We start from the raw sequence: 24,035 nt of genomic DNA, 5'->3' as shown, positions 1-24,035 counted from the left end.
AATCCTTTTTATATTGCCCACATGTTCAGCACTTCTGATACTCTTCATTCCTTTATGCAGATTCAAGTTTCCATCTTGTATTGTTTTCCTTCTGCCTAAAGAACTTCCTTTCACATTTATTATAGTGACTATCTCCTGGTGATAAACTCTGCTAGCTATTCCCTGTCTGAAAAAGTCTTTACTTCACCTTCATTCTTGAAAGGTATTTTTGCTGGATATAGAAATCTTGGTTTATAGTTTTTCTTTCAGCACTTTAAAGATGTTGTTCTATTGTCTTCTGGTCTTCATAGTATCTGATGATAAATCAGTACTTTTTTTTTTTTTTTTTAACTTGGTTCCCCTATATATAGCATGCCACTTTTTCTCTGGCTGCTTTTAAATTTTTCTCTTTACCACTGGTTTTTGGAAATTGGATTATGATATGCCTTGGTGTGGTTTTTTTGTGTTTATTCTTGGGGGGGTTATTAAGTGATTTATATTTATGAGTTTATAGTTTTCATCAAATTTGGAAATCTCTTTTTTTTTTTTTTTTTGAGAGAGAAACAGAGTACACAGGGGGAGGGGCAGAGAGAGAAGGAGACAGAATCCAAAGCAGGCTCCAGGCTCTGAGCTGTCAGCACAGAGCCCGATGTGGGGCTCAAACTCACAAATCATGAGATCATGACCTGAGCCAAAGTCGGACGCTTAACCAACTGAGCCCACCCAGGCGCCCCTGGAAATCTCTTTTTAAGTAGGCTCCACACCTAGCCCAATGCAGGGCTTGAACTCACAGCTATGAGATCAAGACCTGTGCTGAGATCAAGAGTCGGGTGCTTAACCAACTGAGCCACCCAGGTGCCCCAAATTTGGAGATGTCTAGCCATTATTTCTTCCAACATTTTTCTGCCCCTTCCTGGGACTTCAATTACATATATGTTAGTCCACTTGATGTTCTCCCACAGGTCAGTGAAATGTGGTTCACGTTATTTTCTCTGTGTTTCATTCTGGATATTTTTATTGCTTTGTATTCAGATTCAGTGAACTTTTTTCTGCAGTGTCTAATCTGTTATTGATATGCAATGGACTGAATGTTTGTATTCCCACCAAAATTCATATATTGAAGTCCTTGCGCCCAGTGTGGTGGTATTTGGAGATGGGGCTTTGGGGAGGCAATTAAGTCATGAGGGTGAGAGGCTGGTCTGATGAGATTAGGAGCCCTTATAAAAAGAGCTTGACATCTCTCTCTCTCTGTACACAATCACTGAAGAAAGGCCACGTGAACACACAGAAAGAAGGCAGCCATTTCCAAGCCAAGAAGAGAGCTCTCACCAGAACCCAACTGTGCTGGTCGGTACCCTGACCTCAGACTTGCAGCCTTCAGAATTGTGAGAAAATAAATGTCTGCTGTTTAAGCCCTCCTATCTATGGTATTTTGTCATGGCAACAAAGCAGACTAATATATAATCCCATCCAGTGGAACCATAATCCTTTTTTATATCTTCTAATTCTCTCTTCATTATGTTCATGTTTTTCTTTAAATCCTTAAACATATTGAGCATATCTATGATAGCTCTTTTAATGGCCCTGCCTGCTAATTCTATCTTCCCTATCATTCCTGAATCTATTTCAATTGACTGATTTCTGTTTGTGGGTCACACTGAAATAAAACCTTCAGAGAAGACAAGAGTAATGGGATCAATAGGACGGGGAGAGTTCCCAAGTCCCCACAGTCAACAGGTGGCAAAACAACTTGCTGTTGGCAGGGAAGACATTATTCATGGCCCCCATCTTAAAAGATAGAAAAACGAACCCTAGGGCAGGGAAGAGACTTGCCTCAAACCACACAGCTTGGGACTTGGCAGAAGAGATCCTATCCCCCACACCCAGCCACCTGACTTTTCTATCCCAGAAGACTCCCTTTCTATCAGTCTAGAGCCTGGGCCACTCCTGCGGGAACCTAGGAAAAGCTGGATGTCTCTGAGTTCCAGAGAGGGGAATTCAGGGAGGGTCTTCTAGCACATTCTGGGAAGGGGTGGCTGTTGGGAGAGGTATTGGGGAGGAGAAGACAGAGCCAGAAGAAAAGCAAAGGCATCTCCACCCAGGCAGCAGCTGCTCCCAAATATGTCACAACTTGTCAAAGAGGCAGAAATAGAAGCTGTCTATGGAGTGGAAGGGGGTGGGGCAGCTTCTGAACCCACAGTGAGGGCAGAAGCTTCTGAATCCACAGGGAAGACAGAATGGGGTGGGGTTAGAAAGGAAGGGGACCGGGTGGGGGGCTAAGTCCGGGGGCGAGTATGACAAATACATGCCAGGCGGTTCTAGGTGGGCCGAAATGAGTCCCGAGAACCATCTGGTTGCACTTCAGTGAGACTGAGTATGGGAGCAGAAGTGGAGATGGGAAAAGGACAAAACATCCAAAGAAACCTGCCCTCTCTGATCCTACAGGTCCATTCTTTAGGGCCAGGCCCGCTTCAAACGAGTCTCCAAACAGTCCGACTCTGACCCTATGAGCACTTCCTCCAGACCCACGTGCCGAGTCAGAAAAAGAATGTTACCTCTCAAAGGGCTACTTGGATCATTCATATCAGCATCTTGATTTGCAAACAGGGAAAATGAGACCCAGAGAGGAGAAACAACACCAACGTGCCCCGACTCCTTATCCGGGGTTCCTTCTTCCACAGGCCCTTCGTTTCCTCACAGTATTTGTCTTAATCCAGAGCCAAGGCCCAGCTCACACAGGAACACGGAATACGCATAAGAAATCCTCAGCCGTATTTCCAAAGGCGCCCAGGTTCACACTGGCACGCACTCTGCTGAAATCTGGTCTGGTTATTTTTAAACCTAGCTCTGTGCTTTGTGTCCACCAATCACCTCTCCATGACCCCCACTCCCTGGGGACCCATTCCCTTCCGCCTCCAGGCCCACACCTTCCCCCACCCCAAGGCCAGAGATTCTTGATGAATGAGCCTGGCTCTGAGCTCCAGATTCCAGGCAGGGACGGATTTCCCAGTGGTTATCTGATGCTCAGTCCTCAATGGAAACAATGTGTGGCCTCCGGAGGCCTAGCGCCCCCCCCCACACCCCTCACCCCTCAGCTGGGGCTCCCATCTGCCTCGAGACCTCTCCTTTTGTCTCAAACCCTCAGGCTTCCTTCGGTCTCTCCAGCCTAGTGCCTCTCACCCGTCTCTCCTATCTTCTGTTCATCTCTCCACATCTCCCTGACTCTCCATTCGAAGCCTAAAGCAGCTCCGGTCCCTTCACTGCCTCCTACCGGGAAAGCAGGTACTCACTTGAAGCATGTTCCTCACCTGTCAGGCTCAGGGAGGGAGACGAGGCACTGGGATTCAGCCCCAAGGCCTAAGATCAGGCCCCCTTCACACTTCTGACACTAGTGCTCTGTGCACCCTTGGCAAGTCACATCCCCACCTCTGGGCCTCAGTTTCCCAGTGTGTAGAAGGAAGAAGGTGGACTAACTAATCCTTAGGTTACCTCCCAGCTCTGATATTCTATGATTCTGTGATCGGTTCTCACCCTGCTTGCAAGGCTACTGCTCCCCCAATAATCAAGCTGATTTGGATGCCACGTTCATGCATCTAGGTCCTTGAAATGTACACACATTTCTGCCACCCAAGCCCTACCTAGTTCCCATCCATAACACCCAGAGACCCAGGCTACGAAAACAAAAGCGGGGGGGGGGGGGGGGGGCTTGTACGGAGAAGCCAGAGGCTCCTGCCCTTCCAGACCCTTCTCCTTCTTGCTCCTCTACTTCCAGAATCGAGGCTCCAGAATGGGAAACTTGCTTTGATGTTGGCCAAACAACATGGCAGCCCAGGTCAGCCCACCTGCGAGGTCAGCAGGGACTGGAAGAGGCTAGGAGCCAGAGAGTAAGGCTGAGTATGTAGAGCAGGGTGGGGAGGAAGGGCCCGCAAGGCAGGTGAAGGGGATTTCTGGGCATTTTGAAATCCAACCACTACCATGCAAATGAGATCAGCCCAGCAGGCAAACAGACAGAATCGAGTTGAGACAGACAGGGTGGGGACACAAACAGCTTGGCCCTGGAGCCCCCACCAGGGATAAGGGCTTCCTCCGGAGGGAGCAGGGGACGGCTAGAGGAGGCTACAGTCGGGGCAGGGGGCCCTGAGTGCCCAAGCCAGCAGGGATGGGGATTAGGGCCCGACGCCCTGCTGTCAGGTTAGAGCTGATGGATCACCGCTGGTGGTGGAGCACAAAGGCTGTTCTGTGCTTGGCACCAATGTGTTCCCATCCATCAGAGGGCAGCCTGCATGGGGTGGGTGAGTGTGCAGGGGAGGAAGGCCAAGCCCCTAGATGCGGCTGTTCCACAGCTCGGCTAGGAAAGAGGAGCAGGGTGGATAGAGGGCCAACCCCCCATCAGGGTTTTGAGGCCAGAGATACCCGGGCCACCCTATCTTCTCGGGCCTGGGAGGGTCTGTGCCCCACAGCTGGGCCCTGACGTGGTCCTCGGCACTTACTTGGGCAGACGTACGCAAGCACAGCTACAGACAGGGATGCACTGAGACCCGGACGCACAAGATCACTCTAGCCCTGCAGCCCCACCCTCACATTTGGTTAGAAGCAAACGTTACACACACAAAGCCACACTCCCATCAGTCCCACAGGTGCTCCCATAGGCTCCTATTCAGTGCCCTCACCCAGGTCCCGTCCCAGCCCCAGGGACTGACACAAGAGTGGGCTCCTAGGGAACTGGGTTCAGCCGATGAAGGGGGGAATTAATAAATTCGTTCTCTGGATTACAGGATAGTACTCCTTTACCACCTACCGCTTCCCACCTTGGTTAGGTAACTTTGTGCTCTCGTCTTACCCAGCTGTGACTATTTGCAGGCACAAAGACCACATCGTCTTCACATCAGTGACCCCAACACCCAGCGCGAGACGTGCAATACAGGTTTCTGGATCAAAAGAGTTGAGCGAATAAATATATAGGCACCTGGGGTGAGACCAGGTTTTCCCTCCCCCATTCCTGCTCTTCTGGTCCCCTGGAGGCAATAATGGCCAAGGCAATAGACTGAGAGAGAGAGGGGGGGGCCAGGAGTGGAGCACAGGACAAAGCAAGGAAAGGGACTAACATTTATTGGGTGTTGCCATGTACCGGGTGCCCTTTCATTAATACAACCATCATCCTCCTACCACACACACACACACACACACACATCCCTTGGCCAGCCGAAACATGCATCCTCTCTTGGTGGAATCCATCCTCCTGCCTGAGTGGATTGCTCAGGCCTCCAGCACCCCACTCCTGGGTCACTGCCATGGTTTTCTATGTGGTCTCTTTGCCTCAGCTTTCCAGTCCCTCCACGCTCAGCTGGGCCTCCTCTCATCTCTACATGCTCGTCCAGTCGCCCACTTACTGGACCCCGCGTGCCATACAAACCCTCCACCCAGTGCCCCCTTCCTCTCTTCTCATTTAATTCTCACCTGTTCCCCAAGACCCAGCACAAACCCTCCTCCTCCTCAAGCCTTCCACAGAGACCCAGACTTGGTGATTCTGACTTTCTATAAACTCCTGAAACACTCAGTTGATGAGCCCACTCACTGGCAATCGATCACGGCCCCTGTGTTTACTGCTGAATTAAAATAGCTCTCTCTCACATTATAATTTAACATTCACGTTTCAGTGTCCATGTTTGCCAACCAGATAGTAAGATCCTGGAAATCAGAACAAGCCCAGCTCTCCTGCTTCCATTTTTAGAGGACGCGAACACACTGTTTAGGGGCAAGGCAGATTGGATCCCAAAAGGACAAAATGATGCAATTTTTTGGTTTCCACGGTAACTTCAACATCCTTCTTTTCCCAAGGCTCATGGGACTGGAGTGTAAACTGAGGCCAGGTTTTTCTTTGCTTGGAAGGATGTGGGTTAGAAATAGCAATTCTTCCTCAACCCAGCTGGTCGGGGTCAAAACCAGGGTTTAGAACCCATAGCCCCCAGGCTGCCACACTGGGAAGGCCAAGAACCCAGTTAAGACCCCATCGCTTTCCTCAACATGTGTGGGGTTTTTTCTTGTCTAGCTACGACCCCTCCTCATCTCTGTTCCCTACCCCAGACAGACACCGGCATTTTCCCGGCTCCTCACCATAGGCCAAGAGCGACAGGACATCCAGGTCCGTCAAGCTCCAGTTGGATCTCACCTCCCCTGAGAAACCCTCTCTGAGTCCCAGCACCACACTTCCTCCTTTTACTGTCCTTGCCACTGATTGAAACTTATAACACCAATCTCAAATGTCAAGTGGAGGATGGATCAGACTTAGTCCACGGGTTCCTAGAGGGAAAATGGGGACCAAAGAATAAAAGAGGGAACCGATGGCAGTTCAAAACCCAGAAGGCCTCCCTGTGGCCAGAGCTGCACCTCAGTGGGACGGGTTGCCTTGTGAGGTCAGTAGCAGCTGGACAATGGCCACCTGTGAAGGGGACTGAGGCATCATGGGTTGGGTGGAACTAGACGACCACAGGGGTCTACGAATGGTAAGGTCCTCAAGGGCAGAGACCCTGCCTAGGGCTTCCCTGTGACCAACCCCTCAGCCCGAAGACTGAGCTTGTTCTCTGCTGGTCTCTCGGGCCTGCCCACAGCATTGGGAGCATTGGTCCTCTCAGGCCCCAAACTCTGCTGAGGGGTGACCATGGACTGAGAAGCTGGAAGGTTAAGTAGTCCCTCCTCCCCCTGACATTTGAGACCTACATGCTACGTGTAGAACTGATGGCTTAGACAGGAAGGTGCAGAACAACCGAGCCAGGTGGTCAAGGAGAAGGGAGAGTCAAAGTGAGTCTGGAGGGTTCTGCTTTCTCTCCCTCCCACTCCACCCACTCAGGAAAAGCTTGGGGTCCCAAGGGGGCAGGAAACAGAGTTGAAGAGGCAACACAGAAGGACAGATGGAGAGAGAGGGAAGAGACCGAGGGTTTAATAGATCTTGACCTTGCCACGGAGGGAAAGGTGTAGCCTATTAGTTCTAATTCTTGCTCTGCCCCGACCAACTGAGTTAAAAGGAAAACCTCTACTGACCCCTGCCAAAAAGACCAAAAAATTCCTCTCGCCTCAACTGCCCCCGTCACAGGAGACCTAAGCGACAGAAGATGTCAAGGCTGCTTTGAAAACCCAGAAGTTGAAGCCATTTGACCCTCCAGGTTTCAATCCTTCTTACCCCTGGACACTGAGCCCACACACATGCCCCAAATTTGAAGCAGTCTCATGCTTCTGACTGATGGAGCCTGGTTAAGGTGCTGTCAGGAAGCCAGGGGATGGATACTTGGATTTCTTAAGGCCTCTTCCAGCCTGAACCCTGCCTTTCCTTGTTCCCTCCCCTCAACACCCCCCCCCCCAACACACACACACACACACATCTTTGGGACTAGCAAGGAGACAGCAGGCAGGCCGCCCGGCTAGGAGTAATTGAAAGGAGCAGATGAGAGGAGAATGTGTGTCCTCCCCCACCTCCCCTGCCCCACGGGGGCTGCTGAGAAATGAAAACTAATCAAATTACACCGACGGCCTCCCTCCCCGGGCACAGGAGCCGGCCCAGGCTGGGGCAAGCGGGCTGGGTGGGGTGGGGGCTGGGGGGGAGAGGGAAGGGGAATCACATCTAATCCAGTGTAAACGTCTTGATGTGCAGCGACAGCTTAGGGGGGGGCTCAGGTTTCTGCGGCATTGGCTATATTTATCTCTGGTTCCATGCCAGCGGGGAGGGTTTAAATGGCACCCAGCAGTTGGCGTGAGGGGCTGCAGGAGCTTGGGGGCCAGTGGCAGGAACAAGTCTCTTCCGACCCCATGGAGCTATATGAGACATCCCCCCACTTCTACCAGGAACCCCACTTCTATGACGGGGAGAACTACCTGCCCGTCCACCTCCAGGCCTTCGAGCCGCCAGGCTACGAGCGGACTGAGCTCAGCCTGAGCCCTGAGGCCCGAGGGCCCCTCGAAGACAAGGGGCTGGGGACCCCCGAGCACTGCCTGGGCCAGTGCCTGCCGTGGGCCTGCAAGGTGTGTAAGAGGAAGTCGGTGTCCGTGGACCGGCGGCGTGCGGCCACACTGAGGGAGAAGCGCAGGCTCAAGAAGGTGAATGAGGCCTTTGAGGCTCTGAAGAGGAGCACCCTGCTCAACCCCAACCAGCGGCTGCCCAAGGTGGAGATCCTGCGCAGCGCCATCCAGTACATCGAGCGCCTACAGGCCCTGCTCAGCTCCCTCAACCAGGAAGAGCGTGACCTCCGGTACCGGGGCGGGGGCGGGCCCCAGCCAGGGGTAAGTGAGCGTCTCCCCCCCAGCCGCCCCGGGGGGAGGGGGCGCAGGAGGCCCCTGGACGGCTTCGGGACCCCGGTGTGGGGTTCGGTCAGAGGGTTGGAGCAGGTGGGGTCTTGGGGGCTGCGGCACCCCCTCCTTCCTCACAGCTGGGCGGTCAAGTTGACCTCCTGTGTCCCTCTGTCCTTTCAGGCCAAGCTAAAGGCCACAGGGAGAAGCAGAGGTGGAGGGGGGTGGCAGAGAACAGAAGGACGGGCGGATCCAAGAGCAAGTCCAGAGTCAGCCTGGGTGGGAGTGAGAATTAATCCCAGCGCCTAGGGATGGGGTCCAAAAGGCAAGGCCAAGCGTCGCTTTGCCCCACCACCCCATCTTGAGTGTGGCTGAGCAGAGGCAACACCTACCCAGGGTCTCTCAAGAACCCCAGCGGGCCTGCACCTGCTTCCTTCACCTTATCCTTCACCCTTATCGTAAGGTCAGGAAAACCAGGAACCCTTTTAAACCGGGTGTCCTGTGAGGACAGAATCGCCACCCAGAATGGAGGACAAGAAAGGCCCGGAAGTAGGGGCTCTGTGGCCAGGCAGGGAGCCGGGGCATGAAAGTTGCTGATGGGGAAGATCCTGAGGCCAGGGGTGCCCCAGGCTGGAGGGCTGCAGCCTGTGGCCCACCCTCCAGCCCCACAAGGAGAGCTTTTGCCCATTGGAACTGGACAGAGAGACACCATCAAGAATGGCTGTGCGCTGACCTTGGGCCTTCACCCCGTCTTGCAGGTGCCCAGTGAATGCAGCTCCCACAGCGCCTCCTGCAGTCCAGAGTGGGGCAGCACATTGGAGTTTGGTCCCAACACAGGGGGTAAGTGAGACCCGGACCCTCATAACCTTGGCTTGACCCCATCAGCCTGTCTCTAGGCCCAGTTGTCTCCTTTTACCTTGCTTCTTGCTCTAGTCCTCTTGCCTTTGGCTTCTCCAGGGAACTGCTGAACCCGGGGTTCCAAATGGTGGGCCGCGAGGCCCTGTGCCTCCCTGAGACCTTGACCAGCTAAGGAGTGGTCTAGGCCTCCTGCAGCTCCCCGACCAAAGCCTGGTGCCTGACCTTCTCCACGGAGAGGGGAATGTCCCTGCCCCAGGGGTCCCTGGGAATTGCCGAGTCAGTGCTGCAAAACTGGGCCAGCAAAGGACAGTTCCAGTCTCCCGGGATACACCGTCCTGGCTCTGTCTCAGAGTAGCTGCTTTCAAATCCGAACCCCACTAGGGGAGCTCAGAGAGAAGGCACACGCGTTCAGTGTTCACACACCCATGCACACGCGTGCACACACACACGCGCACACACACATAGGCTTGGCACTGGGAAAGGCATGGGCTAGCGGGTAGGATTCTTGAGTTTTGCGCACTCATCTGTCCTGGGAAACCTGTGCCACCCCCAAAGACCTTGTTCCCTGTCCTGGGTCTTGAAACCCCCTTCATCACACAGGTGACATCCTCCCCCCTTCTGCTTACAGATCACCTGCTCACGGCCGACCCCACGGACGCCCACAACCTGCACTCTCTCACCTCCATTGTGGACAGCATCACAGTGGAAGACGTCTCTGTGGCCTTCCCAGATGAAACCATGCCCAACTGAGATTGTCTGCCAGGCCGGGCGTCCATGAGAACCCCCACGCTGGCCACAGATGCCACCGCCCCCGCAGCAGGGGCTTCCTCAGCCAGGCTGTCCTGATGCCAGAGGGCCAGTGCTGGGGCTATCAAATGCCAGCCTATCCCCTTCCTCATCCATGTAAGGTTAACTCACCACCCAGAGAGGGAACGGATGCTCTCGTGTAGCTGACTCCTTACAGCAAGGAGCATGCCGTTTCCCGGGAAATAGAGCAGGGGACCAGAGTGCCCCTCGTGTATGCCCTGTCTCGGGGCAAACTCAGGAGCTCCCCTTTGTTCATAGTGCAGCCTCCAATTCCACCCCCTCAAAAGAAACGGTCTGAGAGACGATGACAGTGTCCTGACCAGGACAGGCTGTGTGCATCTTCTGTTCTTGTCTTTTCCTGATGCCAGGGGCTGGGCTGGGCCTGCCCTGAATCGAGGGAGAGGAAAGGGAGAGGAACAATCCTCTGTTCCCAAGTCCCTGGGGGGCCAAGCTTTTGCAGTGAATATCGGGAACCTTCCAGTGGTTTTATGTTTTGTGTTGTTTGTAAAGCCACCATCTGACCAAGGTCTCCTGTGCACAAGTGGCCAGGGGCAGGCAGGGAGGGGGGCAGGGGCTCTTGGGGGTGATTTCTTTTCTTAACTAAGCATTGTGTGGTTTTGCCATTGTTTTGTATTTTTTTTTTTTTTTGCTAACTTATTTGGATTTCTTTTTTAAAAAAACGAATAAAGACTGGGTGCTAGAAGAATGTCTGTGATGATGTGGAGGGAGGGGGTGCCCGCCGCTCCTGCCCCTCCCCCTCCAGTGGTGCAGACACACCTCAGGGGGCAGGCCTGCTAAGGATCGGAGCTGATGGGGCTCCAAAAGCAGCTGGGGCACTACCTTGCTGCTGGTCACCAGGTACTGGGAGCCCCACTCTTTTTACCATTCTGAAGGGAGCGGGGTGTGGTCCACAGGCTGGGTGAGAGCCAGATCCACAAACACCTTGTGGGACAAAGAGGACACCCTGGCAAACATTCTGTGTCACTCTTTCTTACTCACGGACACCGCAACGGTCTGTGTGCTCCATCTCAAACCCCAAGGGGTCCATCCCAACTAATGAGCATGCTCTGTGCCCAGCGCTCAGCCCACAGCCCGCAGGCAGGGTTGTAGGGTGGGAATTTGCAGGTTTTCCCCTCTCCCGGCTCCCTGCCTCTCCTCTGGTGCGAGCCCTGCAGGAAAGTGGGAGGGGATTAAATCAGCACGATTGGGGTCAGACACTGCCACTTCCTCGCAGGCAGGCCAACTAGCATGTCCCCTTACCAAACCCTTCCGTTCCTCCAGGCCAAAGAGGATTCTGGCCCATGCCCACAGCTCAGAGGATGACGGCAGTTCCGCTGGGGGTGAGGGGAGGGCCTCACCAACAATCACAGGAAGAGAAGCTGGGGTTTTCTTCATATGGGATGCTATCTTCCAACTGCCAGCTGAGGGGAGAAGGTGGGTGGAGAATAGAGAAGATTCTGGACAGAAATTACATAAGGACTAGCTGGGGAGATAGCAGGAGCTAGAATCTGAATGGCTCGTGAACATCTACTAAAATTTTGATTAATTCCAACTGCTTGAGGCTAAACTCGTCCGATGTATTGCAAATTATAAATTTCAGAATCATTACAGAAGTCTGGGGATTCACAGCGTGGTACACTGTAGCCCCCACCCAATTCTTCAGGGCCCTTGACAATGGACGTAACCCTGTTTTACCTACCAGGCTCTGTGACCCATCCTGCAGTGTACCCCTGGGTTCAGCTGGGCCATCTCCCCCACATCTGCCCCTCCTGACTTGCTCCTGAAGAGGGCGGTCAACTCTTGGCTCCCAGAGTTTCTCCAGAAACTCTGCCTAAGGAAGAGAAGAAGGAAACCTCAGAGCAGGCTCCCAGACCGAGGTGAGGGTGCAGAAGGGAGCAGCCCCCCACCCGGGGTGTATCTGTCCCAAACAACCAGTCAGGGCCGGGCCAACTGAGAGTCACAAACTGGCCTAATCTGCCCCACTGTGGGATTTTCTTCTTGAGTTGTGTCACTGTGTTTATAGTCGTACCACCTTGAAAGGGCCGGAGAGGAATACCGATGTCATTTCTAAGGCTCTTAGCTCCCCCTGACTCACCGCCCTTGGAGATGAGGAGAGCCACAAGCCTGATTGCCACACCTTGGTTCTCAAATTTACATTCACTCCCTTACGAACCACTGAACATGCTGAGCTACACATTCAAGGGGGATCTGCTCCCCTCGAGTTCATTTCCCCTGCCCCTGGCACCTCCCCAGCTCCCAAGTGGATACGATCCCACCACCTTCAGTTGACTTGCTTCTCACTGGGGGCTTGGGGGGGCCATGAAGAAGGGGGCTCATCTCTACAGAGCTGATAGGCTCTGGAGTGGTTGCACGTATTTGGTAAGTTTATTCTTTACCTATCATGTCAGTTGGAAACTGAGGTTCACGTTCACGACCTGGTAAGAATGAACAGTCCTCAGCAAAAGCCATCAGGGTTAATAGTTCCTGAAGGTTGTCAGGGGTGGTGGCCATTGTCTACTTAATCCTTAAGCCCTCCACCAGAGAAAGAGAAACGAGCTGCTGGAATCTCACAGGTGTGAATAGCAGACATGGCCAAATGGAAGCCAGCCTCACTCGTTATTTGCACAGAATGAGCAATTGTCATCAATGCACTGGGTCTTTCTTAAACTAAATGCTTAGCCTTCACAATTAAAGTACAGATAAGACTCCAATTCATGAATAATGAGTGGTAGTTCTTTAGGGAAATTAGCTTCAATCCGGTCTCCAGTGGAAGTACCTGCAATAAATCAAGCCAGGTTAATCAAATGTTACCTAACAATGGGCTTCAGGGAATGTGCTAGAACGAAAAGAAGAATTACTTGGAATCGGCATATCAGTTGTTGAGAGTGTAGATAGGAACTTCTTAGGGTGTTTAGATAATTAGTGTGACATTCAAGTACCATTTGTTGCTTCAAGTACTATTGGTGGCTTAGATCTCTAACTTCTCAAGGTAATCGATCTCGCAAAGTGGAAAACATTTTAAATGCTGCACCTGGAGGGGCGCCTGGGTGGCTCAGTCAGTTGGGCGGCCGACTATGGCTCAGGTCATGATCTCGCGGTCTGTGAGTTCCAGCCCCGCATCGGGCTCTATGCTGACAGCTCAGAGCCTGGAGCCTGCTTGGGATTCTGTGTCTCCCTCTCTCTCTGCCCCTTCCCTGCTTGGTCTCTCTCTCCCTCTCTCAAAAATAATGAACATTAAAAAAAAATTTAATGCTGCACCTGGAGAGGGAGGTGGGGGGGGGGGCAGACAATGGAGGGTGAAAGGAAAGGAGTCCCCTCAGTTCATGTTCTGTCATGGATAAAACCCTACCCCCAAGATGTCACCCCCCCCCACCCCCCTTGGACTTGTCTCACTGCCTGGCTTCTGGGCTCCAGGCTCGGGCAGATGTGCCTAAAGGTGTGCCGAAACTCAGGAAAGACTGAAGGTTCCAGGTGAGGCTGGGGTCTTGGCTAAGGACCTATAGTCCAGGCCCATATGGGAACCCCAAATCTCCACCCCACGGCAATCTGGGCTGTGCCTCACCTCTCAGCCACGGGCAACAACCAGACCCAGGCTCTGCTTAGAACATCCCTAGGGGAGGCATGTTCTTTCTGGGAAAGAAACCTAGAATCTTCTTTCCTACAAATGCTGACGGAAACATGATGTTGGGATCTCATCTCAAGCTCAGCAGGTCTACAACGAAACTCACATTTCCACATAAGCCTGATCCTTCCACATTCCCCATCCCAGTGGATGGCAACACTGGGAAACAGTTTCCCATCCCAAAAAATTTTTTCTGAGTTCCTTCGGATCTCATCCTGTAGCCAGCTGGCCACCAAGGCTGGTCGATTCTACCTTTGGTCATGGAGGGAGTGAGGGGGGACCCCAGAGGTGTGTAAACACAAGGCCAGCACCTTCCCTCACCTGTGTGCCCTCTCCGGGTCACAGGTGGCTTTGTCCGGGGCGCACCCTGTCACGGGTGCTGGTGGACTCTGCCTTCCTGTACCATCAGTGTTTGGGACGGCATTAGCCTTGGGAAGGATATGGCGTATTGTGCTGTCCTCAGGGTGTTCACAATTTAGGTGAGAAGAAACGCAGTCCAAAGACGAACATAAGCCAAGGACCACAGGAGGGTGGGTTCGGAAACTGAGCCACCCAGGCGCTCCAGCATGAGTGTGGGTTTGGGACAGGGAACTGGGGGAGGCTTAGCCAAGGGACAGAGGCTTGAGCTCACTTAAAAGAGAAGTAGAAAAAAAAAGTAAAAAAGAGAGAAGCAAGTAACATTTAGTAAGTGGTAAGCGCTCTTGGCAGACGGTCAGAACTTTTCACATACGTGTCGCAGTTAAGGACGGGGCCCCGCGCTAGCTTTGGGACCTACGTCTGTCTCTCACCAGCTTAGCCTTACAATTAACCACACTTAAGAAGTGTGGTTCTTAGCCTTACAATTTCCTGTTCTGCAAGATGGCGAAGATAACACCACACAGAGTTGTGAGGGCTAAGTGAGCTAATACATTGAGCATGCTTAGAACAGCATCTGGCACACAATAGTTCCCGGTAGTGTTGAGCTTTATTTAATACTCATCCTCATAAGAACCCTCTGAGATAAGGTCGGTTCATTTATTCTCTCGAGCGTGTCTATCGAGGGGATACGGAGATCAAGAAGACAGACCCGAGGGGCTCCCTCACAGCGCCGTGTGGGAAGAGACAAGGAGAGGCACCACACGGCACGGTGGCTTCCAGAGTGCCAGCGAGCAAAGGGTTGTCGCTTCTCCAATTCTGCCGGGGAGGGGCTGGTCCTGCCTTCCAGGTGATGCTCCAGGTGGGTCTGGAAGGTTCACGCTGCAAAGGCAAGAGGCGCTCTTGCTGCCTTCTGCTGATGGGGCTGGCGGACACAGGTTTCGGAGGTCGGCGGACTCAGACTGGTGAGAGGAGGGGCGGGAGCCTGGAGCCAAGTCGCAGGCAGCCTGTCACGCCATGTGGAGGGAGCAGGCCTCTGACCTACAGGCTGCGGGGGCTGCTGCAGTGATCCCGAGCAGGGGGCCTATAGCAGCGGCAGCCCTGGGGGCCGTGGGAAAGGCCACGAGGCAGTGGAGCATGACCAGGTGAGTAGAGAGGGAGAAGGAATAAATCAGGTCCAGCATCGGCGCTCCTCAACTCCCCTGGCACAGGCAACCTGCACATTAACCTCTAGCAACCCCATGGTTATGTAAGTAAACAGAAGGTTACTGACTGTATGTTTTTAAAACTCTGATGTTGACTTCCCAGAGGAGCACAGCCGTAGGACGGTGGAAGAAGCTGGACACGTCAGCTGAACGCTAAGTTAAAAAAAAGACCAGAGCCATGTGTAGGTTGTCTTAAAACCATCGGGTTGTTTATTGGTACGTACACAATCACACTCATACACCCCCGCACATCCACTCCTGACGCACTGGGCCAGTACAGTACTGAGAAGGGAACTGACAAGATACAGCAGGCTGGTGAGGGGGCTTCGGGTCACTGGTGACTCTCCAAATAAAAAATACGCGGACTGTGAGGCAAGGGATACACCAAGACAACAGCCTTCCATCACTGAATGGACAAGCTCTCCTGTCCATCACCTCCCTGCAATACCTCCCCAGATGCCCTGAAGAGACCCAGGTACATGGCCAACCATGACAGGGTCAAGTTGTAGAGGAGAAGATGGGGCTGAATCTCCCACTGAGCTAGTCCGTCAAAAGTCCCCTGACACAGTCAGATGGCTTTGCGATCCCCAACTCCACCAACCTTAGGAACCTGGGGTTTCTCCATAATCTTAACATCCATTACCCAAGGATAGGGGCTTTTTTTCTCCACCCAACTCATTTTCTGCTCAAGAACACGTCCAGCTCCATTTGCAGCAGCCTGACGGACAGGGAGGGCGAGGAACAACCAGGGAGAACAAGGACAGGTGGGGGGCCTTGCCCACACCTAGGGGAGCCCACCCAGCCCCGCCCCTGGCAGACCTCTGCTCTGCCGAAAAACAGAAGGCTCTGAGCCCTGGCCTCATCCCAGGCTCCATCACTCCTGCGGGCCAGGGTGCTCTGACCCACTATCCCACCTGTTAGCCGAGCCCCTGCTCAGAACCCAAGTCGATCAGGTTGCAAACCAGCTGCTCGGCCACCTGTAGGTGACGAACTGGCGCCTCTCCAGGAAACATGCTCCAGACACGTGTCCTCTCCTCTCACTTGGATGAAGCCCTGGGTTCCATCAACTCCCCGTGAACTTGGGCCCCAAACACGTCCAGGCATTTTGGCAGGACGAGGAAGTGGATTAAGACGGGTTTCTTGGGAATGACATTCCGACCAAACTAGGACCTGTATCCCCCAGCCCCGGTTGCCACCGTGCTGCGTGAGGGAAGCAATTAAAATGGTGGAAGCTGGGTGGGGCTCAGGAATTTCTGGAGGAGGCAGTCCCTGCCCACTGAGAGAGCCCTGAACAAGGACTGGCTGATTTAGGGGCAAGCAGGAGAGTGAAGACCTTCATCGACACTGGATTTCCTGGACCTGGAATATGCTCACTAAAGCGGAAGCTTTATTTTCTTCCTAAGAGATCAGGGGAAGAGAACCCCGGACTACCTTTTTCCCACATCTGATTTGAAGGTCAGTGTATCTTCAATCCACCCCACTGGGTATATTCTTAGGGGCTGGATTACTAAAGTGGGACAGAGGAGGACAGCAAGGGAGGGGATGCTGAGCAGAATAGACAGCTCATGGGTAGGTCTCTTCTGTCCCCAGAGCCAGGACCCCACACAACCCCCAGCCCTGCCCCAGCAGCAACTCCACCCTACCGCTGGGGTAGGAGGCGTTCCCACCACTCTTTGGACTTAAGGCTACTGCAGGCCATTGGCTCTCTGTCCAGCTGACCTGCCTGCACTTCTTACTGGGTATGAGGGCTGAGAGTTTCCCCACCCTTACCCTTGGCCCAAAGCTCAGAGGCCCATTTTTCTCAGATTCTTCCCCAACTCACATTTGGGATTCATCTTAAGCAAGAGCCTGGAATCACCACCTTAGCCTTCCTCCTCCCCAGCCTCACCATCTGAGGGAGAATGGGGCTTTCTGCAGCCCCTCCCAGCCCCCAAAGAAGTTCTGGAGGCAGGAGCTGCCATTGTGGAGATAAGGTGGGAAAAGGGGCTAGTGCTGGGGGGTGCCCAAACCAGATATCAGACAAGCAGGATGTGCACGGGGACCAGAAGGCCCAATAGCCTGAGCAAGGCAGAGTCCGAAGTGCCGTTTTCTTCGAAGGGCCATCCTCAGCCCTTGGCACGGCATCCTGGTATCTGGTGGAGGTCGCAGTCCAGAACAGGCTGGCTAGGCCCAGAAGAGGGAGGGTGAAGTCACAACCCCGCCTGGGCTACTGCTGTCCTGTCCCTTCTGCAGAATCCCAAGCATGGACAACCTCGAGTCCCAGCCACAGCCACAAGAGACTTACAAAGGACACACGGTGGGACTCAGAGTAGTGGGATGCCGAAGGGGGTGGACGAGTATATTCTGAGATCCAGGGCAACCGGAAAGTCACGACGAGACTAGGAGCCGTGAGAGGACCAGGGAACGAGCAGGAGAGGCCAGGGCCAGCTGAGCCTGTGAAACCCAGCGGGAGGACGCTGGCCCTGGGGGCCGTGGCTAGTCCCGGAAGGCGGAGAGCATGTGTCCATAGAGATAGTGGGAGCGAGCTGAAAGAGAGAGAGAGGGAAAGAAAGAGAGAAAGAGAGAGAGAAGGAGAGAGAGAGAGAGATAGAAAGAGAGATGCATTGCACGGTGAGCTGGGAGTCGTCCCTGGGGGTCTGGGCGCATGCATGCGCAGCGAGCTTGCAAGCGCCAAGCGCCCGGGCGGCGGCGGCGGCGGCGGCGGCGGCGGCGGCGGCGGCGGCAGCGGGCAGGGCAAGCCGGACGAGTGCGGGCCTGGCAGGTGTACAGCGCGCGAGCGGGGGCCGCCGGCGGCGGGGGCGGGGGGGGGGGTGTCCGGCCCGGGCCCGGCCCACTTACCCCGCGCCACGGGCACACCCCCGCGAGAGCCGGGGCGGGAGGGGGGTCAGCAGGAGTAGGTCCGAACCGTGGAGGGCTCCAGTCTCTGCGCCCCCGCCGTCCCGGCTGGGAGGAGTCGGCGGCCGCGGGAGAACACAGAGCGGCGGTTAGTGCGCGCGCTCCGGGGGCCCGCCCGCCCGCCGGCCCGGCGGCAGCGTTAGTGCAGCGGCGCCCGCAGGCCCCTCCGGCGGCCCGGCACTCACCCTCCGGCGTGATCTTCTTCGGCGGCGCGGGCGGCGGCTGCAGCGGCCCCAGCGTGGCCACGCGGAAGGCGGCCGGGAGCGTCTCGGCCGAGGCGCCGAGCAGGCCGCCGTGCGGGTCCCGCGGCCGGAAGCGCTTCCTCCAGGACGGCGCGCGCCGGAACACCTTGTCCTCGCCCTGCATGGGACACGCGGAGGCCCTCACTCCCTGCCCGCGGGAAGCGCGCTCGCGGCTGCTTCTAGGGGTGCCACTCCCGTCCCACTGGAAGGCGGGGTACGGAGGGGGGGGCAAGGTCACCTCCTCTCTCTGGCCCTGTTTTTCCGTCGGTAAAATGAATGGGGGCGAAGTAGAGGACTCCCAGGGGCCCCGGGGGATTCAGATTCCTTGTCGCCAGGTAGGGTGGGGTCCCCTCTTGTCAGACCTGGCACCATCCTGCAGTTGAACCGTTTCCCTGCCCAGCCCCGTCATCTCACACTGGGCTGGGGATGCCCACTGACCTTTCACGTTCTCCTAGCCTCGTCCCAGGGGCACCGAGCAGCCCCCACCCAACCCCTCCTGCCTTCCCTCTGGCTGCAGCCCAGGGTGTGCCGGAAACGCACCGGGCCAAGAGTCAGGAGACCGGACTACCATTTTACTAGTTATGTGTCCCTGGGCAAGTTAAGTGACCTCTCTGAGCTTCCATTTCTGTGTCCATAAAATAGGAAGAACATCATCTGCCCTCTTTTTCAGGCTGCCTATCCCTAATGGGATCAAGTGAGAGCATTCTGTGACAGCGATGGGTCAGGTGGATGGCAGATCAGAGGCAGGCTCCCCCAAAGGAAGTGGTGGGCCATCTGTCAGCGGAGTCTCCAGACTATCTCTGCCAAAGGGCACCCAGAGCCAAAACTCTACAGGATGCCCCTCTGCACAGGCCTCCCCATCCTCCCCGGAAGAGCTCACTTCCACCCTGCTTGGCAGCCATGTCTAATCTCCCCAGCACCACCCCCCCCCCCCCCACTCCACCCCGACCAAGCCAATCGGTGTTCTGAGAACGGGTATAGGCAGAGAGCTGCAGGAGGAACAAGAGACATTAACCCACCAGTTCTTGCCTCAACCCCTCCCGGCCCCAAGCCCCTTGTCGCTTGTGCTCTGAGGAGGCCAAACCCTATCACTTCTTGGCACAATGTACCTCTGTCCCAGTACCCACGCTGGTATCAGTTTTTCGTGTACTTATGGGATTACAGTAAAACCTTGGATTGAGAGTAACTTGTTCTGCGAGTGTTCTGCAGGATGAGCAAACGTTTGTAATAAATGTTCACTTGATAAACGAGCGATGTCTTGTGATCTAGTTCGTGACACTGAAGGTCACACGATCACAACCGAGCCAATGGTTCTTGAAATTTGCTTTGGTATACAAGTGCTTTGAATTACAAGCATGTTTCCAGAACAAATTCTGCCTCAAAACCAAGGTTTTACTGTATTTCATTAACCACCCCCCTCTCTCTCTCCTTCTTCCACTCCCCTCCCTCAACTCTCTCCCTCTCACTTTCAAATTCTGTCCTCCATGGGACAGACACCATCATCTTTTTAGTTCCAACCAATGTATCCCCAGCCCCAGAGTAGTGCTCAGGAACACTGTAGGCACTCAATAAATATTTGTTAAATGAATGGATGGCAGCTGGCTTCCTATGTAGGCATCCTATCCCTGAATTCATCAGGAACTTTCCTCATTATTTCTGTCTGGCCCATGATCCTACCCTTAATCTAGCCCAGGGTGGTTTCCCTTTCTCTCTCTCTTTCTCTCTCTCGATTTCTACCTTCAGCCAGCGCTAAGACTTGTTTCTGTATCACTTGTCCCCTAGAAGATGTTCTTCCTGTTCCTCTCCTCTTTTTCCTTAAGTCCTGCTCTCCATGTAGGGGGAGACTTGGATGCAGCCCTCCAGGGCCTTGAAGCTTGAGAGGGGAAACTGAGAACCAGAACTGACAGAGGAAACAAGAGACAGCTCAAGGTTGCTGATGCCGTGCTAGATGCCCAGACAGAAAGCAGTCTCCCTGGATCTCTGACCTCCCCTGTGCCCACCACCACCAAATCCCACCTCAAGCTTCATTCCTCATCAGTCAGAGGGGGATGATAACCTGCCCCACATGATGATTGTTAGCATAAAATGAGTTGTCTGTCACCAGTATACCCCTATGCCTGGGCCAATGCCTGGCCCAGAGGAGGCCTTCAGAGAATACTTTTATAAGGATTGAAGGAATACACAGCTTTCTAATTAGGAAGCACCGCGCTAAGATATACAGGAGTCATTTTTCTAAACAGCATCAAAGAAAGCTAAGATCCTCGGCGGGTGGGGAATAAAAGAAGGGTCCACATGGCAGGGGCCCTGGAAAAATTAAGATCTCTGAGGGTGGGGACAGCTGGTGGGGTCTGGCAATTTATCTCCTTGACAGGAATACACACACACGTACACACACATATGTGTACGTGTGTGTATGATTATATATATATGTGTGTGTGTGTGTGTGTGTGTGTGTGTATAAATAACACACTCCGTATTTCAAGGCACCTCCGTGAAGAACACACCCCTCCACAAATTCCGTGTATGTATGATTATATATATATGTGTGTGTGTGTGTGTGTGTGTGTGTGTGTGTGTATAAATAACACACTCCGTATTTCAAGGCACCTCCGTGAAGAACACACCCCTCCACAAATTCCGTGTATGCCTGAGCGTGTCCCATCTACCGAACCAGAGCTGTCATTCCACAAAGGTGGATTTTAGCCCTGGCCACCCCAACTAAGAAAGACTCACTGATAAGGAGGTGACACTAAGGGTGTCCCAAAAAAGGGGGTCCACTAGTCCAAACAGAGGCATTGGTCGGGGAAGGGATGTGTAGAAAGGGAAGCTACACAGACAACGGAGATCAGAAGAACTCGATTTGACTGAAGATGGAGAAGCTAAAAATAAATAATCTGGGCTCCTTTTTAACTTGTTTGGAGCCAGGGCAGCCAAGCCTCACCCGACAGGCAACAGCAGGGAAGGTTGGTGATCAAAAGTAAGTAGGGAAGAAGGCGGGAAGGGGGAAGGGGGAAGAAGAGAGGAGGGCCGAGGAGGGGGCTGCACCCTCAGGAAACAGGTAACCCTTTGGTAGGCATCTCCAGTGGGGGCATTAGAGCTCAGGACATGCAGGTCTTCCTGGACACAGTCCAGCCTGAACGCAAGGGAAAGGCTTGACAAAACCCAGGGGGAAAGGCTGTGTTTTCATCGAACATGGGGGCCAAGAAAAGAGAACCTTAACTTTACATGAAGGTAACTCAAGAGTAAAACTGGAGAGGAAGCAGTGATGATATACGTCTGAGCCAGTGTGTCAAACTGCCCTGTGGAACAAGCGAGCAAGCCTGTCGTTTAAGGACCTCAGCATAACGCCTGCCTCCAAACAACCACACTATGACAGAATGGGAATCCTAATAAGCAGGCTGGAATCATGCTCTGCCAATAGCACTCAGAGATGGTATCTGAGAAATGGAAGAAAAAGGTATGATCCCAAGGAGATGGCCTTTGGGGGAACCTCTGATCCTGTGTGGTTAGGACAGCGGCAGGGCACAGAGTGGGAAGATGCTAGAAGTATAACCTATAGGAGCCTTTAGTTTTTGTACAAGGAGTTTCCTGGAGACTTCTCCAGGCCTACTGCTAGGCCTCGCTCTTTTGCCCCCCTCCCCCAATTCCCTGACATCATCGCCATCCCCTCTGGCTCTTCTCCCTTAGACCACCCCACCAATTATCGGCCCAAGGAAAGCACAACTCATGAACTCCAACCCAACCAACCAACAATGGCCAAATCCCAAAGGCCCCTGATTCACAGCCAAGTACTCACATCATCCAGTTTCCGGTCTGTGCCCAAGGCCAACAGGTTGTTGAACTCTCTTTCCATCACCTGGCGAGCCTGGAGTCCACAGGGTGAAAGAGGAAGAGGTGGGAGGGGTATAGTCAATGACTTCTATGTCATCTTGCTTCTGTTTCATAGGGGCCCATAGACAGAGATAGGGCTTTCAGTGCATTTAACCCGTGAGCCCTGATGCTGTTTCAAGCAAACTTCAGGGTCCTCTCGGAAGTGAAACTGTACACCTTAGGATTCTTTCATATGGAGCACATTAGAAAACTGTAATTTTGTACAAAGTAGGACCACAGAACAGGTGGATCACAGGGTTCCCTTAAGTGGGGTGGGGGGGAACCCCATATTGTGTCTGTAAAGGAAAATCAGGCCTTACCACCTTTCTGAAGGGATAAATGAGCATGTAGACCATGGATAACAAGGATTTAATTTAGATTAAAGAAACGTATTTCATAAGGCTCCACATCAAAACTTTAAATTAGGACGACGGCTGAGTCACAGATCTCCACGGCCCTTGGGCTGACGGTGCATACAGGCCTTGACTAAGCCTCCCAGGAGCCTAACTCAGCAGGAGATTTGGGAAACGCCAGAAACAACAAAGTTTTCAGAACTGCCACCAGATATTTTTAACCATCGTTGAGGAAGAATTCCGTGTCGGGTCAGCCCCCACTTCCTCTCATAGCTGAGCTAAATGGAAGAGTCGGGAAAACCAGAAAGGTTAGCACGCACCAGAGATGTCTCCGGCCGCTCTTTACAAATGCATTGCGAGCCACAAAACCCGGACACATTTAGAGACAGGAGACAAACAAACGATAGAGAAGAACAAGCCCATTTCCGGGTGAGAAATGCTAACCACGGAGGTTCATAAGGACTGTCTCTGTCAGTATTGAGAAGGTAATATTCTCATAAGTGACAGCAAAGAAGAAGCCTAATACACTTCCAAGTATCCAGACGACACTGCTCCTCTGGGTAGGGAAAGGGACGATGACACTTACAAACTTCAGAAACCTGTCCCAGAGCTGTGAGAGCAGGTGAGAACGCACATGAGGTTGGAGGTGGGCACGTACAGAAGAACTGCGTAGGGGGGTAGGGGAATCCCAGCTCTTCTTAGAGAACAGGGATCTGTCCTCTCCGTTCTGACCGGTCGGGGGTGGGGGGGGAGGGGGGAGAGGGGGTCACTGCCGAGAGCCTATGGGACACACTGGCCCTGTGTGCTGCCAACATCCCCAAGAGGCCAACACGCCACCCGGCATTACGAGACCACACAGCCCCACCCTCGCACGAGCCAAAACGCATCTGCTCCCGGAATAGCTTGTGCGACTCCAGTGGCTGAATTTCAAGAGGCCTGACAGCTGCAACCAGTCCAGACAGGGGCAGCTAAAACGATCAGGGCACGGAGGCGAGTCTATATGAGGAAAGCCTAAAAGAATTAAGATCACTCCGTCTGGAGAGACAAAGGCCTGAGCCCCGAGGCAACACAATCAGAGTTTATGAAATCACAAAAGGTGAGCACGGGCCAAATACACATAGCCTCACCAAACCTAGTAAATGAGGATGAGGCCGTTCCCTTCCCCAGGGGGAGCCTGACTGGGGCACAATTTGGGACAAATAAAATCAGGAAGTACTAAACACAACAGGTAGTACTTCTGGAGTCCTTTACCCACAGGAAGCTAGAAAGGCCAAACATATAAATAGGTCCAAGAGAGTTTAGATATCGTCTTGGATGAGAGCTCCATAACAATTGTGAAATGTAATTTAAGGAGATGTCTCATCATTTGAGCTGCTGACAGGGAGACAACGGCCTGGTGCAGAGAGGCTCTGGGCTGTGTTATTTGGTATATTTAGCTTTCTCAAGCCTGGGAGCCCAAGGCAGATCTCTGGGGTAGGAGACAAAGGAGATGGGGGGTTTTCTGATCCCTTCAGGCCCCCAGGCCTTTTCTCCTCTAAGAAGAGTCAGGTCAGAAAAGCAGAGTGAGGAAAAA

At 53.5% G+C, this 24,035-nt stretch overlaps 2 protein-coding genes across 8 annotated transcripts in view; one reads left to right on the top strand and one right to left on the bottom strand.

The window, feature by feature from the left end:
* The first annotated feature begins 7,632 nt into the window (after positions 1-7,632).
* MYOG (myogenin) lies at positions 7,633-10,401 on the top strand. Its single transcript, XM_043567976.1, has 3 exons — positions 7,633-8,250; positions 9,015-9,096; positions 9,743-10,401. The coding sequence occupies exons 1-3, from the start codon at positions 7,705-7,707 to the stop codon at positions 9,862-9,864; spliced, it is 750 nt and encodes a 249-aa protein (XP_043423911.1). The 5' UTR covers positions 7,633-7,704; the 3' UTR covers positions 9,865-10,401.
* Positions 10,402-15,285: 4,884 nt separating this feature from the next.
* PPFIA4 (PTPRF interacting protein alpha 4) overlaps positions 15,286-24,035 on the bottom strand; it is a 51,500-nt gene continuing 42,750 nt past the window's right edge. For 4 of the 7 annotated variants that reach the window (XM_043569105.1, XM_043569109.1, XM_043569110.1 and 1 more), the window contains 3 exons: positions 22,036-22,104; positions 18,183-18,357; positions 15,286-17,627 (listed from right to left, as the gene is read on the bottom strand). In XM_043569105.1, coding sequence (XP_043425040.1) covers positions 17,578-17,627; positions 18,183-18,357; positions 22,036-22,104 — 294 coding nt within the window. In that variant the 3' untranslated portion in view covers positions 15,286-17,577. Of the gene's footprint in view, positions 17,628-17,940; positions 18,046-18,182; positions 18,358-22,035; positions 22,105-24,035 lie in introns of all 7 variants that reach the window. The other 3 variants (XM_043569104.1, XM_043569107.1, XM_043569108.1) reach the window with 1 other exon arrangement.

This window comes from Prionailurus bengalensis, chromosome E4, assembly GCF_016509475.1.
Source record: "Prionailurus bengalensis isolate Pbe53 chromosome E4, Fcat_Pben_1.1_paternal_pri, whole genome shotgun sequence".
Taxonomy (NCBI): domain Eukaryota; kingdom Metazoa; phylum Chordata; class Mammalia; order Carnivora; family Felidae; genus Prionailurus; species Prionailurus bengalensis.
Note: the sequence above shows the minus strand (reverse complement) of the source record. Positions and strands in the feature narration are given on the sequence as shown.